Source organism: Ascidia mentula, chromosome 6, assembly GCF_947561715.1.
Source record: "Ascidia mentula chromosome 6, kaAscMent1.1, whole genome shotgun sequence".
Classification (NCBI taxonomy): Eukaryota; Metazoa; Chordata; class Ascidiacea; order Phlebobranchia; family Ascidiidae; genus Ascidia; species Ascidia mentula.
In genome coordinates this window covers 12,192,480-12,205,911 of record NC_138571.1, presented here as the reverse complement: position 1 = coordinate 12,205,911, position 13,432 = coordinate 12,192,480, and the positions used below count along the sequence as shown (strand labels likewise).

The 13,432-nt window shown below is 37.2% G+C and overlaps 6 protein-coding genes across 6 annotated transcripts; 1 reads left to right on the top strand and 5 right to left on the bottom strand.

The window, feature by feature from the left end:
• Window positions 1–335: 335 nt before the first annotated feature.
• LOC145905637 (uncharacterized) lies at window positions 336–2,744 on the top strand. Its single transcript, XM_082992891.1, has 3 exons — window positions 336–483; window positions 1,961–2,082; window positions 2,606–2,744. Exons 1-3 carry the CDS (start codon window positions 385–387, stop codon window positions 2,727–2,729), a joined length of 345 nt encoding a protein of 114 aa, XP_082849017.1. The 5' UTR covers window positions 336–384; the 3' UTR covers window positions 2,730–2,744.
• A 75-nt stretch (window positions 2,745–2,819) lies between these two features.
• On the bottom strand, window positions 2,820–5,041 carry LOC145905636 (programmed cell death protein 6-like). Its single transcript, XM_082992890.1, has 6 exons — window positions 4,832–5,041; window positions 4,354–4,605; window positions 3,882–4,009; window positions 3,662–3,811; window positions 3,116–3,284; window positions 2,820–2,956 (listed from the first exon to the last, which is right to left on the bottom strand). Exons 1-6 carry the CDS (start codon window positions 4,844–4,846, stop codon window positions 2,915–2,917), a joined length of 756 nt encoding a protein of 251 aa, XP_082849016.1. The 5' UTR covers window positions 4,847–5,041; the 3' UTR covers window positions 2,820–2,914.
• Window positions 5,042–5,346: 305 nt separating this feature from the next.
• Window positions 5,347–7,185, bottom strand: LOC145906057 (programmed cell death protein 6-like). The gene is made up of 6 exons (XM_082993436.1): window positions 7,053–7,185; window positions 6,585–6,803; window positions 6,326–6,453; window positions 6,063–6,212; window positions 5,776–5,944; window positions 5,347–5,715 (listed from the first exon to the last, which is right to left on the bottom strand). Exons 1-6 carry the CDS (start codon window positions 7,065–7,067, stop codon window positions 5,674–5,676), a joined length of 723 nt encoding a protein of 240 aa, XP_082849562.1. The 5' UTR covers window positions 7,068–7,185; the 3' UTR covers window positions 5,347–5,673.
• A 78-nt stretch (window positions 7,186–7,263) lies between these two features.
• On the bottom strand, window positions 7,264–9,521 carry LOC145905450 (isochorismatase domain-containing protein 2-like). The gene is made up of 6 exons (XM_082992655.1): window positions 9,396–9,521; window positions 9,020–9,183; window positions 8,704–8,865; window positions 8,409–8,564; window positions 7,906–8,022; window positions 7,264–7,687 (listed from the first exon to the last, which is right to left on the bottom strand). Exons 1-6 carry the CDS (start codon window positions 9,457–9,459, stop codon window positions 7,535–7,537), a joined length of 816 nt encoding a protein of 271 aa, XP_082848781.1. The 5' UTR covers window positions 9,460–9,521; the 3' UTR covers window positions 7,264–7,534.
• LOC145905451 (adaptin ear-binding coat-associated protein 2-like) lies at window positions 9,484–10,643 on the bottom strand. Its single transcript, XM_082992656.1, has one exon. It carries the CDS (start codon window positions 10,538–10,540, stop codon window positions 9,860–9,862), a length of 681 nt encoding a protein of 226 aa, XP_082848782.1. The 5' UTR covers window positions 10,541–10,643; the 3' UTR covers window positions 9,484–9,859.
• Window positions 10,644–10,869: 226 nt separating this feature from the next.
• LOC145906632 (uncharacterized) lies at window positions 10,870–12,559 on the bottom strand. Its single transcript, XM_082994085.1, has 4 exons — window positions 12,363–12,559; window positions 11,679–11,865; window positions 11,283–11,492; window positions 10,870–11,193 (listed from the first exon to the last, which is right to left on the bottom strand). The coding sequence occupies exons 1-4, from the start codon at window positions 12,550–12,552 to the stop codon at window positions 11,127–11,129; spliced, it is 654 nt and encodes a 217-aa protein (XP_082850211.1). The 5' UTR covers window positions 12,553–12,559; the 3' UTR covers window positions 10,870–11,126.
• Between the last annotated feature and the right edge of the window lie 873 nt (window positions 12,560–13,432).

Below are 13,432 nucleotides of genomic sequence, written 5' to 3'. Positions count from 1 at the left end.
TAACAAAGTAAAGTGCTTATTCAAATACGCTATAACTCTTTCAATTGAGGCCAAGGGTTCGATTGTGCCGTCGAAAATGATACTGTTGCGTAACAATTATTACAGCAAATGTGTGATGAGTATAGTCAGCAAAGGGTATTTCCCTAAATGCAGTTGCATTAACGGCATCTAGCGTTAATAATTCGCATTAGCCAGCAAACAATCACCTAAACTAAAAAAATGCTGTTTAAATTATATGTTGTAAATGTTACCTCAAGTAATAAACAAACAAGGCTTTCTGGAGGTTTGCCTTTAATTCGCTGCGTTGGTCCAGACCGCAGCGCATTCAACAACCATCGTGAGCAAGGCTAGGTCGTTGTGACGCAACAATAGCGCTATACAGCAATGGCTTCTAGCTGCGGACCGTTTCACCAGGAGGCATTAAGAAGACAAAGAGTTATTGATAAGAAGAGAGCTGCATTGGAAAGACTTGCAAATTTAAGGGTAGGCCAATCCGATTTATTAATTTGATGCTAACAAATAAGCTGGTTCTTGTCAAAAGCAGAACATAACAAGCTTTGTGACAGACAAACTAAAACGACACAGAGTGAAAAAAAAAACGATTAAATTTCATTTAAATTTAAATTTGACGTTTTTGTCGATAAACGCGAGTTTGGGGCAGATTTGCAGTAAAAGATGCGTATCCAGAAGTGCTGCGCACATCAAGTTAAGTTCAACTGCATACCGATGATAAACACGCATAGTGCTCCAGTCGTTCCAGAAGGTTTGTAAAAACAGCATTGGAACATTGTACTACTGTTGCTTTCAGACAAGCTACAATTTAAGTAGAACTGATTTTCTGGCATAAATTATCGTAATTTATTCCTCCGTCGTTTCGTCTGCCATGCAGCAAGACTTCATCAAGGTTTTGACGTTAATTTATGCCATGAAGATCAGTTCTATTTTAATTGCAGCGTTGGAATTTTTAGCGATCACGTGCCACACTCTGTTCAAGCTCTCGCATTTCTAGCTGGAGCTAATTAGACGTTTTTTTTTAAATGTACTGCGCAAAAATGTGAAAAATTTGCGAATAAGTTCGTGTAATAAAACAAACCTATTGGTTACATATATACAGGTGGCATATTTTTAAACGCCAATGTACACCCGTATATGAGCAAAAATAGGGATTTCTATGGACAAGGTTATTTCAGTGTGACCTGAGCGTCAACAATCGACAGACAATGGCATGGTTCTAGAATAAACATCAACATGTCGGAGGAGACAGCAAAATTAGCTTTTAAACTGCCCATCCCAGCAACCCGAAACCACACAATTGGCATTCTTTCATCACAATAGAACTCTCGACAAAAAAGCCTGTTACTCCTCCCATTGGTGCTCGATCGAAAATAAACCTTTTGTTTAGGCGAAAGAGAAGACGAAACACAAAATAGTACAGGGCACGCGACTACTGACAACGCGCCGCGAGACGTACAAGGAGCTTTTTAAGAGCTATTTGTGCTTTGCTGCAGCAGTCACGTTTCCTTGGGCGCTTTCACAACATTTTTCTGTAATTGCCACAAAAAGCACCTCCATGATTAAAATGCATCTTTTTGGATTTGATTAAAAAAACTAATTTTAAAGGATTTAAAGGATTGCTTTGCTGCAGCAGTCACGTTTAAAGGATTGGCATTAAAAATAATGTTTTGGGTGCAAAACAGAAGAAACAGTACGTAGCCTAAGTTCACTCAGGTAGTATTCAATATCCAAGATGGGGTGGGTCCACGAGGGGGCGATTAAACAGAACATATATGTCAAAGACATGACCTCGTTTCAGAGGTTAAAATGTAACTATTTCGTCACGGTGTGTTTAGAATTGTCCTAGAGAAAGTTACTGTTACCGCATATGTCCCAGATAAATATTGCAATTCGATCAACTAACATTGTAATAGGTTTCGAAATGACAACTTGTATTTGTTGACAGGAAGATGAAGAAAGAAATGCGGCCGAGAAAGCGAAGTTAGATGCAGAGATGAAACAAAAACGTCACGAGGAGAAGATGAAAGAGTTGCAAGAACATTTAAACGCTGTAAAAGATAATAAAGGGTAGGTTTTATTTGCACTTCTTTCCTTTACAGGAAAATCATTCTAAAATGTTCTGGGCAAAATATTCTTGCCGGGATGTGTATCATTCAGTATTTGTCACTCTGGATTTAAGCGCCACATATTTGTTGGCTCGGCAAACAAAGTGTTATTCAATATTTGTAGTTGGCCCACCAGAGCATACGGTCAGGGCCTTTTGAGTGAAAACGGTATGAGACTTCTTTAAACAGGGCCTACCGACCACACAGAAACTTGAAAATCTATTTCAGTTTCAAGGCAACAGCATGAATATTTATGCTATATTCATGGGGCCCTCTGGTGTTATACACCGGTTGTATTCACGCTGAGCCTACATACCGTCACCAAGCTAAATGGTCTTGAAAGCAGTCACACGATTGATTTACAAACGAAACTCGAGTGTTCCATTTTGCCCCTACACTTTGATATGTACGGTTTAAATATGATTATACAATGTATATACATAGGTTTAATTTTTGGTGTGATTAATTCATGATCATTTTTTCAGTTCCAAGAAAACGATCATGGGAATACCGTCTGACGTTTACAAGCAGATGAAGTCCAAAGAGAAACAACTTCGAAATAGCAACCTGGTTATTGGACACCCCAAGGCGCTGTGGGACGCACAATAAACAATTATAAAGTTGTTTATTTGGTAACAAGATATGCACATAAAAACATATGAAACTGACGACAAAAATGCATAAACACATGATCAAAAATTGGTAGTAGTGCAGAAATAAGTAAAATGCATCAAATCGCATGAATGTGTCAGTAAAATTAGAAACTTTTGGTCCTTATGGCCAAATTTGATGGCTCACACTACATTCAGGGTGTTATCAAGAACCATCTCCAAAAACTGTAAAAAGTAACAGAAGTTAATATTATTTACCTAGGTTTGGTTAACAATCAGTGCTACTGTTGCAATAAAAGTATTATCACCAGTCTTGCTGTGTTTCTATTCCATTTTTTTCTTAATTTATCAGTGTGCTTTTAAACAATTCAACATGGACCTCACCTGTTCATAATGAACCTGAATTACACCACTTTGGTTTGTATCTTTTTCCCGAAACTTTTCTGTCAGTATTTGCAACATAACACACACTTGGATAAAGTCATCGAAATCAATTGTGTTATGTGAAGTCTTATCAAAGACACGCACGATCAACTTGGAAAAATCAAAAGACCTGCAAAAGGGTATAAAAAAATATTGTTATTATTTTGCTTAGAATGATGATATTGAAATACAGCTACTTCCTTGACAACAAATATTTAACGAAAATATTGTTGATATTTTAGTTTTCCAATACAAAACAATGCATAAATTGTACACTTAAAACCACAATGTAATATGTTGTCTGCATGGTAAAATATTGAAGGACATTTTACCGGGTAACATTATCACCTAAATGGCACAATAAGTGTAGCAAATAATAATGAACTTGGGGTACAACTACCAGCAATAACAAATGTTTTCATGTACCAACTAGAGAACAAAAAAACAGGAGTCAAAAGCTTTCGAGAATACCAGATTCAAACTTGTTTGCATTATTTTTCCACTTACAATCTGTATCCAAAGGAAGTAAAAGCTTGGTGTAGCTCATTACTGTCAATGTTTCCGGATCTGTCTCTATCGAAAGAATCAAAACACTGCCTCCAAGATTGAATGTATTGCCACAACGACTGGAACTCTGTTAAGTTGATAGTCCCATCTCTGAAGTCAAAAAGGAAACACCTCACAATATGCATCTTAAATTTACCAGCTTATGTTACAACTGTATTACTTGTCTTTGTCAAACATTCCAATCATGAGCCTGCATGTCTCCCGGTTAAACTGTTTCATTTTATTGTTCATTAAAGCTTTTCGCAGCTCTGTTGCTGTGATTTTACCCGATCGATCCTGGTCCACTGTCTGCACATAAATAAGTATGTGTCTTCAATTGAATCTTATAGATAGCAAAAATCACTTATTTGTTATAAAACTATCACCTAGAGTTTATAAACAATACAAACATAAACAAAAAACCAATATTTGTGCACAATAAATGTTTAGTAACAAACTGCTTTTAGTCATTGTATTTGCTAGATAATATTCAACTACTTTTATGTTACATGTTGGATGTTGCCATGTGCAATAGAAAACAAAGAACCAGCATGACCATAACTGTTAAAAAGTAAGTATTAGCTGTATGTGTTCCCTATATTATCTGTTTTTAATCAATATGGTTGTGCTGTGAATAATTTTGTGAAGCCTACCTGAAACCATTCAAAAACAACAGGGTCAACACCAGGAGGGCATTGTGGTTGTTGATGATATTGTCCCATTGGTGCACTGGGAGGATAACCACCACCTGGCTGTCCATAGTGCTGTTGTTGACTGTAAGACTGCTGCCCATATGCTTGTTGTTGTCCATAAGGCTGCTGTTGACCATATGGCTGCTGCTGCTGCTGTCCATAAGGTTGTTGGTGGCCATAAGGAGTTTGTTGTCTGTAAGGGCCTTGTTGCTGCTGTACAAAAACAAATTGTGTTAAAGTCATAACTGCAAACAAATATTAAATCAACAATAATCTAATTATTATGACACTGATCTTTCACTATTTTGAAAAAATAACGGTTAATTGTGTGGTTTCAATTGCTAATGTTGGACATGATTGACAGCAGCAAAACATATATTTAGTTTATACACAAGTTATCCCATGGTGGTATAGCAAACCAAATAAATAAATTCCTTACTTGTGGATATGACATTTTGATTGGACTAAAAATTTATCTGCAAAAATGCAGCCGTTTCTTAATTGGGCTGCGGCTAACTATCTGGAAAACATAAACTGTTTTTTTATTGTCTGTTTTACGCACTTTAATTCAGTTGTCGACAGTTTAACTATGCTTCAACGGATGTACAAACTAAAGCAACTTAAAAAATTTGATTGCATCATGCAAAAATACGAACCAACCCAAAATAAGGGACTTCCCCTATTTCGTCACGTGACTGACAAATTTCGAGCTTTTACCTCGGGATAGATATCGTTCGATTTAAGTTTGCTTAAAACGAACTGCTCTGTATCATTTCAAACACTATACATTGTTTTTTGACAGAACGCCCGATATTTAACCGTCGCGGTTAGGGTTAAAAAAATGTTCTTGGAATATTTGGATTTCACGCCTTGACCACGACTTTTTGTCAAATGATTGCACAGGTTTTGAAACAATCCATCCATTTGCTTTACAGAAATCATTACACTGCGAAGCCCATCACTTTTTTATCACAGGATCAAAGTCCTTGTGTCAAAAAAAATACAAATCGGGTTGGTGAAAAAAAGCCCACAAACTTATTTTTAAAAAAAAGTACAGTAGTTTTTAAACATAACTTATAACTGGACAGCATACAGCACGGCAAAACCCTTTTTTCCAATTTAAAGTAATTTTAATTGTGATGACATAATCAAATATAAATAATGTCACGCTCACAAAAGTGCATAAAACACATGATTAAAAATTGTTACAGGGGTAATGCACAATACATTTATATGATATGTAACAGAAAATTCTACAAAAGCGACATGTGGTTGGTCTTCTCATATAATGTTCATGGTGTTATCCAAGACCATCTCCAAAAACTGAAAAACAAATCATTTTGGTAAAATTCTTACTTTTTTTATATGAATTATGTGACTCACCTGCTCATAGTTGACATTTATTACTCCACTTTGATTTGTATCCTTGGCTTTAAACTTCTCCGTGAGTATTTGTAACATGACACAAACTTGAATAAAGTCATCAAAATCAATAGTGTTTCTGGAAGTTTTGTCAAAGATGCGAACAATGAGCTTTGAGAAGTCAACAGACCTGTAGAAAGTTAGCAGTAGTTATATGTGGATTATGAACAGGTTGTATACAAATACAAGCATGCAGAAAATAAGAAATTACAAATGTAAAACTGTAAACATTCTGGCTGTCAACTTACAATCGGTATCCAAAGGAAGTAAAAGCTTGGTGAAGCTCATTGCTGTCAATGTTTCCAGACCTGTCTCTGTCAAAAGAATCAAAACACTGCCTCCAAGATTGAATATATTGCCACAATGCCTGGAATTCCTTCAAGTTAATAGTCCCATCTCTGCAAACAGAGACATTTAGAATTTTTTAAAAAAATACATGTTTCTGTAAGGTTGTATAATTGCAAACAGTAAAACACTGGATTATTGGAAACAACAATTTATCAAGACATACTTATTACTGTCAAACATTCCTATCATAAGCCTGCAGGTCTCTTGATTAAACTGTTTCATTTTGCTGTTCATTAAAGCATTTCGTAACTCAGCGGCAGTGATCTTTCCCGACCGATCCTGATCCACAGTCTACATAGAATTACACAAAACCCATTATATCTTCAATATTATGCGAAAAAAAATACAAAATTAAATGGAATTATTCACAAAATGCAAAGGTATATTCTATACATAGGTACAAGTGCACAAAGTCAAATTACCTGAAACCACTCAAACACAACAGGGTCAACTCCAGGTGGGCATTGTGGTTGTTGATTGTATTGTCCCATTGGTGCGCCACCAGCCTGGGGATAACCACCTGGCTGCCCATACCCCCCTGGTTGTCCATGTGGAGGTTGTTGTTGTCTGTATTGTGTTTGCTGGCCGTAGGCTTGTTGTTGACCATATGGGGCTTGTTGTCCGTATTGACCCTGCTGTTGCTAAAGTAAAAAGGTCTTGTTGCAGTCAACACAGACACAAACCAAAATTCTCAACACATCTTGCCACAAACCATGTTCTTCAAAAAAAATTCTAATGTTTTTATTGCAAAGCGGTCGTAACGACAGCAAATATCTACAATAGGGCAATAGGCCTACTACTATAACCGAGAAAAAAAGGAACAAAAATGTGCTTGTTTTGAAAGTTTAACTAACTGTGTTACTCACTCTACATGAAAAAACGAAACTCACATGTGGGTATGACATTTTTCTTTAGACAAGCAAGTTCCGGAAAGAGTTTAATAGTTTTTACCACATGCAATTTCCAAATACAAACCTGCTGCGCAAATTTTTATGCGGAACTGCATTAAGCGGTACTTTCCCGCCACGTGACTTGTGTTTACTTTTCACCAGTCATAGAAATATACTTTGCTTTTTACAGCACAAAAACATACAATTTCGGATTTGCAGTATTTATTATTTGCAACGCGCAACAAATCAAGTCCTGTGATTGCACAACGATAGGTTGCACTTGCGACTGGTATTCCACAAGTCTTCGGAATTTGGTCAACATTTTGCCACAATTCACGAAACGCGCGTCGTCAGCCCGAAAAAATCTCTAATTTTAGGAATTTCCCTTAGGGTCGAACTCCAGCATCGAACATGAAAAGTGATTTTTCATCAAAAAATGAATTAATGTCAAAAAGTGCACGACAAAAATTATTTGTTCTCGTTCAAATGCTGCTTTTCATCATCAAGCCAGTGTCTGGAGGCAAAGCTTTTATGAGCTGCTGGATCTCTTTGAACTGTGGATGATTTTTGTCGGCTACCCATTGCAACAATACCGCTTCACACGTTGTAACGAAAGCTCCAAGGTTGCGCAACCTCTGTATGACAACAATTTTAATTAGAACGATTTCGTAAATAAACTAAAAAGCCCAAAGTATAACAGGTAAGAAATAGCACAGATCAAAACTATACAAAATCAATATCCTTGCATTATACCCTCAGGAATAAATGGCCTTGACTAGAAAATACTACAATTAAAATCAATATAAAACCCCCAAGAGACTTCACAGTGATGGACAAGTTTATGACCACGTACCTCAAACGCAAAATTTCGATCAGCAACGCTTCGTGATGACGTCGCATCGGCGATTACGTGGACATCAAAACCACGTGACATAAGGTCGTGAGCAGTTTGTTGCACACACACATGAGCCTAAAAAAAGTCCCAAGATTAAAATGCGCTAGAAGAGTATGTGTCTCTCATTAATCATAAGGTTTACCGGCATGGCAGCCAAGGTATTACGACCTCAAGCTCGCTAACAAGCTATACACTTGCTTTGGACCACTATATATCAATTAAAAGCACTTAGCTCCCATAGATAAGTCAGTGGAGCAGTTAACCTGCTAAGTCCAGAGTTAGAAGTTTTAACTTTACTGGGAGCACGGCTTTTCAGCAAAAAGTGGCTTTGATCCAGTTCGGCTGCAATGCCAGGAAACCCTCTGATCAGTATATGACGGAAGAAAATGTAGAGCAAATAAGCCTTTCAAGTTCAAATATATAAAACTTTCAAATGCTAGTTGTATTTTATGACTACATACCTCAACCCCAAACAATATGACGGAGCATACATCTTGATTGCTGGCAAGAAACTCATTAACTTGATCGGTTAACATGGAAAATTTTGTTTTTTCTGCAACGACTGAGGCATGGCTTATATCTAGTTCTTCAACAGTTTTGCCCAAACCTTTCGGATACTACAGAAAAAAAGAAACACAATTATTTACAGATCTTTACGTTCAACCACAAATTAACCATACACTTTTTTGCAATGATTTGTTCAGATAATGCCTAAACAATGAGTAAATACTAAGATGGACAAGGTAATAACTTCACCTGTTCAGTTACAATTAACGGAATGTCTAGTTTCTTTGACGCCTTTAAAACTCTGTTTCCAACTTCAGAAATCTCTTTGAAGTATGCAATTGCCGGTCTAAATCGCTCCTGTACATCACAACAGAATACAACACTAGTCGAAGGAGAAAGATTTCCATATGACTGCAGAAAAACAAAATAGCGTTAAGCAGAAACCAGGATAGTGTTACATCCAGAAAATTTCTTGGTGCTTTCCACATATACTCTTGGAATGTATTTTAAAATTAACCATATCTTTTTCAAGGAAAAAGTGTACAAACATGCAAGGTATACTTACTTTGCAAGTAACTCCACGGTATTTGGCTAAATCTTTTACTACACAATGATCAGTAGAAATATTGGACCAAAAATTCAAGTCATTGTTCCACAACTGGATGGAAGAGATGGATCGGAACTTAAAAGTGCGTCTGAATATTTTCAGCAACTCACAGATTGTTGTTCCTGTTAAATAGCCCAACCTTGTTAAAAAAGTAAACTTTACATCAAAAAACACTAAACAAATCCTATTAAGAATATCATATGTTTTCAAGTTTAAAATGATTTGCAAATATGACTGTACTATTAAAACCTCTAAAAATGATACTACCGTGACTGAGCATATGCAATGCAAGTAGTCACACAACAATTACTATTTTGTCATGTAATTGACCGACCTTCTGGAATGCTGACTGTCTCCACTTGGTCTCCAAAAACCAACAGGCACCTAAATTCTCCCATTTTAAATTTACTTGTCCACTACCACTACAATGAAATAGACACATTAAACCAGGACTGGCAACCTTTTTTAACCATAAAAATTGTTAGACTTTTCAGGTCACAATTTAAAAATTTCTAAATGAAATGACTAGAATTTCTTACAAAATGACAGTCAACACAAACCAAACAGGAGAGGACCATTTGGAAACAATTCTTTACCAAATATAATAACTTGGTGTGTCAGAAACAGCTTTGGAAGACCATAGGTTACCAACCCTTACTAAGCGGGTATAGCATACAAAAAACTTGTGACAATATAAGCGTTTGAATATATGTACATTATTATGGCATACACAAGAAATGAAAATTGGTAGAACTACAAGCGCTACGATTGCACAAATGACAAAATTTCAGTATAGAGTTAAAACTGAACCCATCCACCTACATTGCCACCATTGTTTGAAACATTTGAGCTGGAAAACTCTCCCCAATCAGAACTGTCTGTTTTTGTTTCGTTAGGGGGTGCTGGTGCTGCTATGCCACCTGGTGGAGGAGGTAGCAAAATTCCGCCTGCTTGAGTGCCAGGTTGGGGTCTGGGCTTGCTTTGTGCTTTGTTTTTCGATGCACTGTTGCCAATATTGATCCTAAAAGTTTGGCCCTCTTTGAGTTGGAGATTTAGGTTTTGTTGCTCTGGAGGGGAACTTTCAAATTTTTCTTCGGTTTTAATTTGTTTAAAGTAATCTTGCAAGGAAACATTAAAATCAAACGCATCACCACGGTCAGCAAAACCAGCCCCAATAAATGCAGTCCTCCCTGTATCATCCATGATTCTAAGAACAAAGTATCTTGATGAATCATTTACAGATTCAACAGCCACACCCGGATGGCTTTCTACAGGTGCTTTTGCAAAAAGTGCCCCATTGCGTTCCTCCAACTTAATCCAAAGTTTTTTTCCGTCCTCCACAATTCTCATTCTACCAGTCCAATGTGGTTTATCAAGACCCCAATCAGCAGCTTTATATCCCCTGTTCGAGGGTCTGGGGGGCAACCGATAGACGAAGCACTCGTTTTTCACCATAAGCACTCTTTCATAGTCACCCATTCTGGCTAATTTGGTTTTAAATAAAAAACGAACAACTTCAAAAACAATAGGCCACTAAACTATGCAACCCTGCAAGAACATGTCATGGAAAAGAGAAAAATTGTACAAACAATAATTTAAAAAACATAAAATTAAATTTTTAAACTATAATAACTCGATATTCTTCTTGTAGAGGGTTTCTTTTTACCAACGTTCATTAGCAAACAACAGTCGCAATCCACAATCTGCATTGTTTCTATGAATTGATTTCGTGAAGCACTCCCAAGTCCAATGAGAGTAACTAAAACGATTTTCACTCGTGTACAAGAAAAACTTTCTGTTTTGTGGGCCCAACACGTTTAATAAAGCAATAAACCAAACAATTTCAACGGGCAAAAAGAGTATTAGTGTAATGTCATACATAGCAAAATGAAGTATTTCGTATAATGTTGGCAATTCTAAGCAACATGTGTCGTACAATCTAAGCTTAGAAAAGCAAACTACACAATTCTCTTCTCTTTCGCGTGTGTACATTTATTTGTGCATAAAACAATATCACCAAAACACAAGAAATGTCTTTGTACATAATTAACTTCCTTTCATCAGTCTAGCTTGCTCCAGTTCTCAACCAAAACGAATCGAATTCTTTTGCAACTCCACCTTTTTCTTCAATGCTGAAATTAAATAAAAACCCTTTAATTTCTAAAAGCCCATGCATCGGGCCAACCATAAATCTAAACCATCAAAAATTAGGGTGACTTACATAGCGTAGGAGTTTTGCTTGAAGAGAACTGCAGTTCCATTGGACAGACCAAGAGCAGCTGCTACTCGCCCTTCAGTTTCAAGGAAGTTGGGAAATTGAGCGTAATCGCTAAGATTGGATTTTGTGCAATAACTTCCTATAAGACCGCACTCATAAATGAAGTTTCGAAGGATAAAGTTGGTGCCGATCACTTCTCTAGACCCATTTACTCTGTATACAAAACATAAAAAATAAAGATTAGTTTTAAATCCATTTTTTTACCACTTTTTCCTACCAAGACCAATGCCTATGATCTAGTTTCGCGAATGGATGGTAAAATTTCTTATAATTAAAAAAAAGAAATTAAAAACATAAGAAATGTAATAATATTCGCAATGTAATACCGTTTAAACTTACACGTGAAACGCTGCGTCGGCCTTAACAGGTCCATTGACAAACAATTCCTTGAGTTGCACAGGCAACTCAACCATTTGCTGTGTGGCGTTCAGAAAAAATACTCTTCTTCCCTTGAAAAAGAAAGTCTGGGGGTCTTCACCGACCTCACTCAGAATGTAGGCTGCAGCACGCACCCTTCCGCGAAGCTCTAAAAGTCAAATAACGTTGGGATTGACAAGATTAGTGTATAAAACTAAAATCCTTTAGCGTTCTATGCCAAGGAAATGCAAACACGATTAAATCCTGGACGTCAACATGCTTAAATCCGGATCTGGTGATATCTAAGTAGCTTTGTTTGCTAAAAAGCGACAAATTAATTGTTACACCGAGTTAGATTTTTCTTTGTTTTAGTGCAAGACACTGATGCAGAGGTTCTTAAACTGAGCGCCGTTTCGAGTTTCTAATGGCGTCGCGTGACGATTTAAACAAAGAAAGTTTAGTTGATCGATTTAATAAAGTTTGAGAACCAGTGCATCACATTGGCTGAGCACACATCGGCAAGTCATGTGCTGTGTTGGCATGGGAAGCTTGTGGCACTGTACATCATGAACTAAGCTTATTAGATAAACATACAAGGAAACTTGTTCTGCGAAAGTCTGGTAATACTTCTACGATTACTGAGATACACAAATGACAAAAACTTACTCGTTTCAAAGAAAAGATTTTTCCTCTGGTCAGAGAGTTTGGTGAAGTTGTTTCCATACACATCCCACAGCGAATTACCGGTTGTATCAAATAAGAAAGCCAAGTCCGGCAACACAGATAAAGCACCGAGCAACTTGGCGTCGGCGGCAACACATAATAAGACTAGGCCTAATGCGATAACAAACTTCATCGTTCTAGTTTAGTTGTTGAATGGGTTTGTGACGTTACAAGACCAGTTATTTATCACAACTGCATGGCCTCGGGGCTGCAATGACCAGTCAATTTCAGTTAATTTTTGTATCACATGACAGATTAAATAAGCCTGACTCATACTGTTTTTGTATGTACTGCTGTTGTTGCTGTGACCTTTGTTCATTGCCGAAAGCAGTCTGTCTGCATTTAGACGTCGCAAACTTTCCAGTCGCACACGAAAGGCGGCTTTTCTCAAAACTGAAAAGTTAACTGAGCTTTAATTACCGCCTGCTGTCCAACAATTCCGGTCATTATGTAATATTATTAGAAACACTGTACAAGCGGTGAATCAGTTTATTTGGCGAAAACAATGGGTTATGGAATATTTGAAAAAAAGACACACCACTAAAAGTGACGGAGCAGGTCACGTCGGCCTTAACAGGTCCACTGACAAACAATTCCTCAAGCTGCACAGGCAACTCATCCATTTGCTGTGTGGCGTTCAGATAAAACACTTTTCTTCCCTTAAAAAAGAAAGTCTGCGGATTTTCACCTAGATCATTGAAAATATAGGTTGCAGCACGCACCCTTCCACGAAGCTCTATAAAGTCACATCGGTAAGGTAAGTAAGTTGCAGCAATGGCATGATTGGCAGGATCAACCAACTGCGCAGGTCCTTACTTGGCGATCACAGCTTTCGTATCAAGATCATTAGGTTTACAAACTTCGCAGCCCAGGCATAGCAGCCTATAGCTGGATAAGAAACTTTTTACCGACCAGTCGGAACGATATTTGAAAAATCAAGCCCAGGTGAGGTTTTAACTCACGACCCTGGGTTAACCAGGCCCAACGCACTATACCAATTCAAATATATCCAA

Excerpts from the sequence above, each read along its gene's own strand:
- LOC145905451 (XM_082992656.1), bottom strand. The coding sequence starts at position 10,540 with ATGGGTGACTATGAAAGAGTGCTTATGGTGAAAAACGAGTGCTTCGTC.
- LOC145906632 (XM_082994085.1), bottom strand. The coding sequence starts at position 12,552 with ATGAAGTTTGTTATCGCATTAGGCCTAGTCTTATTATGTGTTGCCGCC. Across the intron at positions 11,493-11,678 it reads GCCGACGCAGCGTTTCACGT|AGTAAATGGGTCTAGAGAAG; the intron begins GTAAGTTTAAAC and ends TTTTGTATACAG. Across the intron at positions 11,194-11,282 it reads AAGCAAAACTCCTACGCTAT|CATTGAAGAAAAAGGTGGAG; the intron begins GTAAGTCACCCT and ends ATTTAATTTCAG.
- LOC145905636 (XM_082992890.1), bottom strand. Across the intron at positions 4,010-4,353 it reads TTGTTTTTGAATGGTTTCAG|ACAGTGGACCAGGATCGATC; the intron begins GTAGGCTTCACA and ends ATTTATGTGCAG. Across the intron at positions 3,285-3,661 it reads ACTTCCTTTGGATACAGATT|GTCTTTTGATTTTTCCAAGT; the intron begins GTAAGTGGAAAA and ends ACCCTTTTGCAG.
- LOC145905637 (XM_082992891.1), top strand. The coding sequence starts at position 385 with ATGGCTTCTAGCTGCGGACCGTTTCACCAGGAGGCATTAAGAAGACAA. Across the intron at positions 484-1,960 it reads AAAGACTTGCAAATTTAAGG|GAAGATGAAGAAAGAAATGC; the intron begins GTAGGCCAATCC and ends ATTTGTTGACAG. Across the intron at positions 2,083-2,605 it reads GCTGTAAAAGATAATAAAGG|TTCCAAGAAAACGATCATGG; the intron begins GTAGGTTTTATT and ends TCATTTTTTCAG.
- LOC145906057 (XM_082993436.1), bottom strand. Across the intron at positions 6,454-6,584 it reads TTGTGTTTGAGTGGTTTCAG|ACTGTGGATCAGGATCGGTC; the intron begins GTAATTTGACTT and ends AATTCTATGTAG. Across the intron at positions 6,213-6,325 it reads GGAATGTTTGACAGTAATAA|AGATGGGACTATTAACTTGA; the intron begins GTATGTCTTGAT and ends CTCTGTTTGCAG.
- LOC145905450 (XM_082992655.1), bottom strand. The coding sequence starts at position 9,459 with ATGGGAGAATTTAGGTGCCTGTTGGTTTTTGGAGACCAAGTGGAGACA. Across the intron at positions 8,866-9,019 it reads ACCGTGGAGTTACTTGCAAA|TCATATGGAAATCTTTCTCC; the intron begins GTAAGTATACCT and ends GTTTTTCTGCAG. Across the intron at positions 8,023-8,408 it reads TCATATTGTTTGGGGTTGAG|GCTCATGTGTGTGTGCAACA; the intron begins GTATGTAGTCAT and ends GACTTTTTTTAG.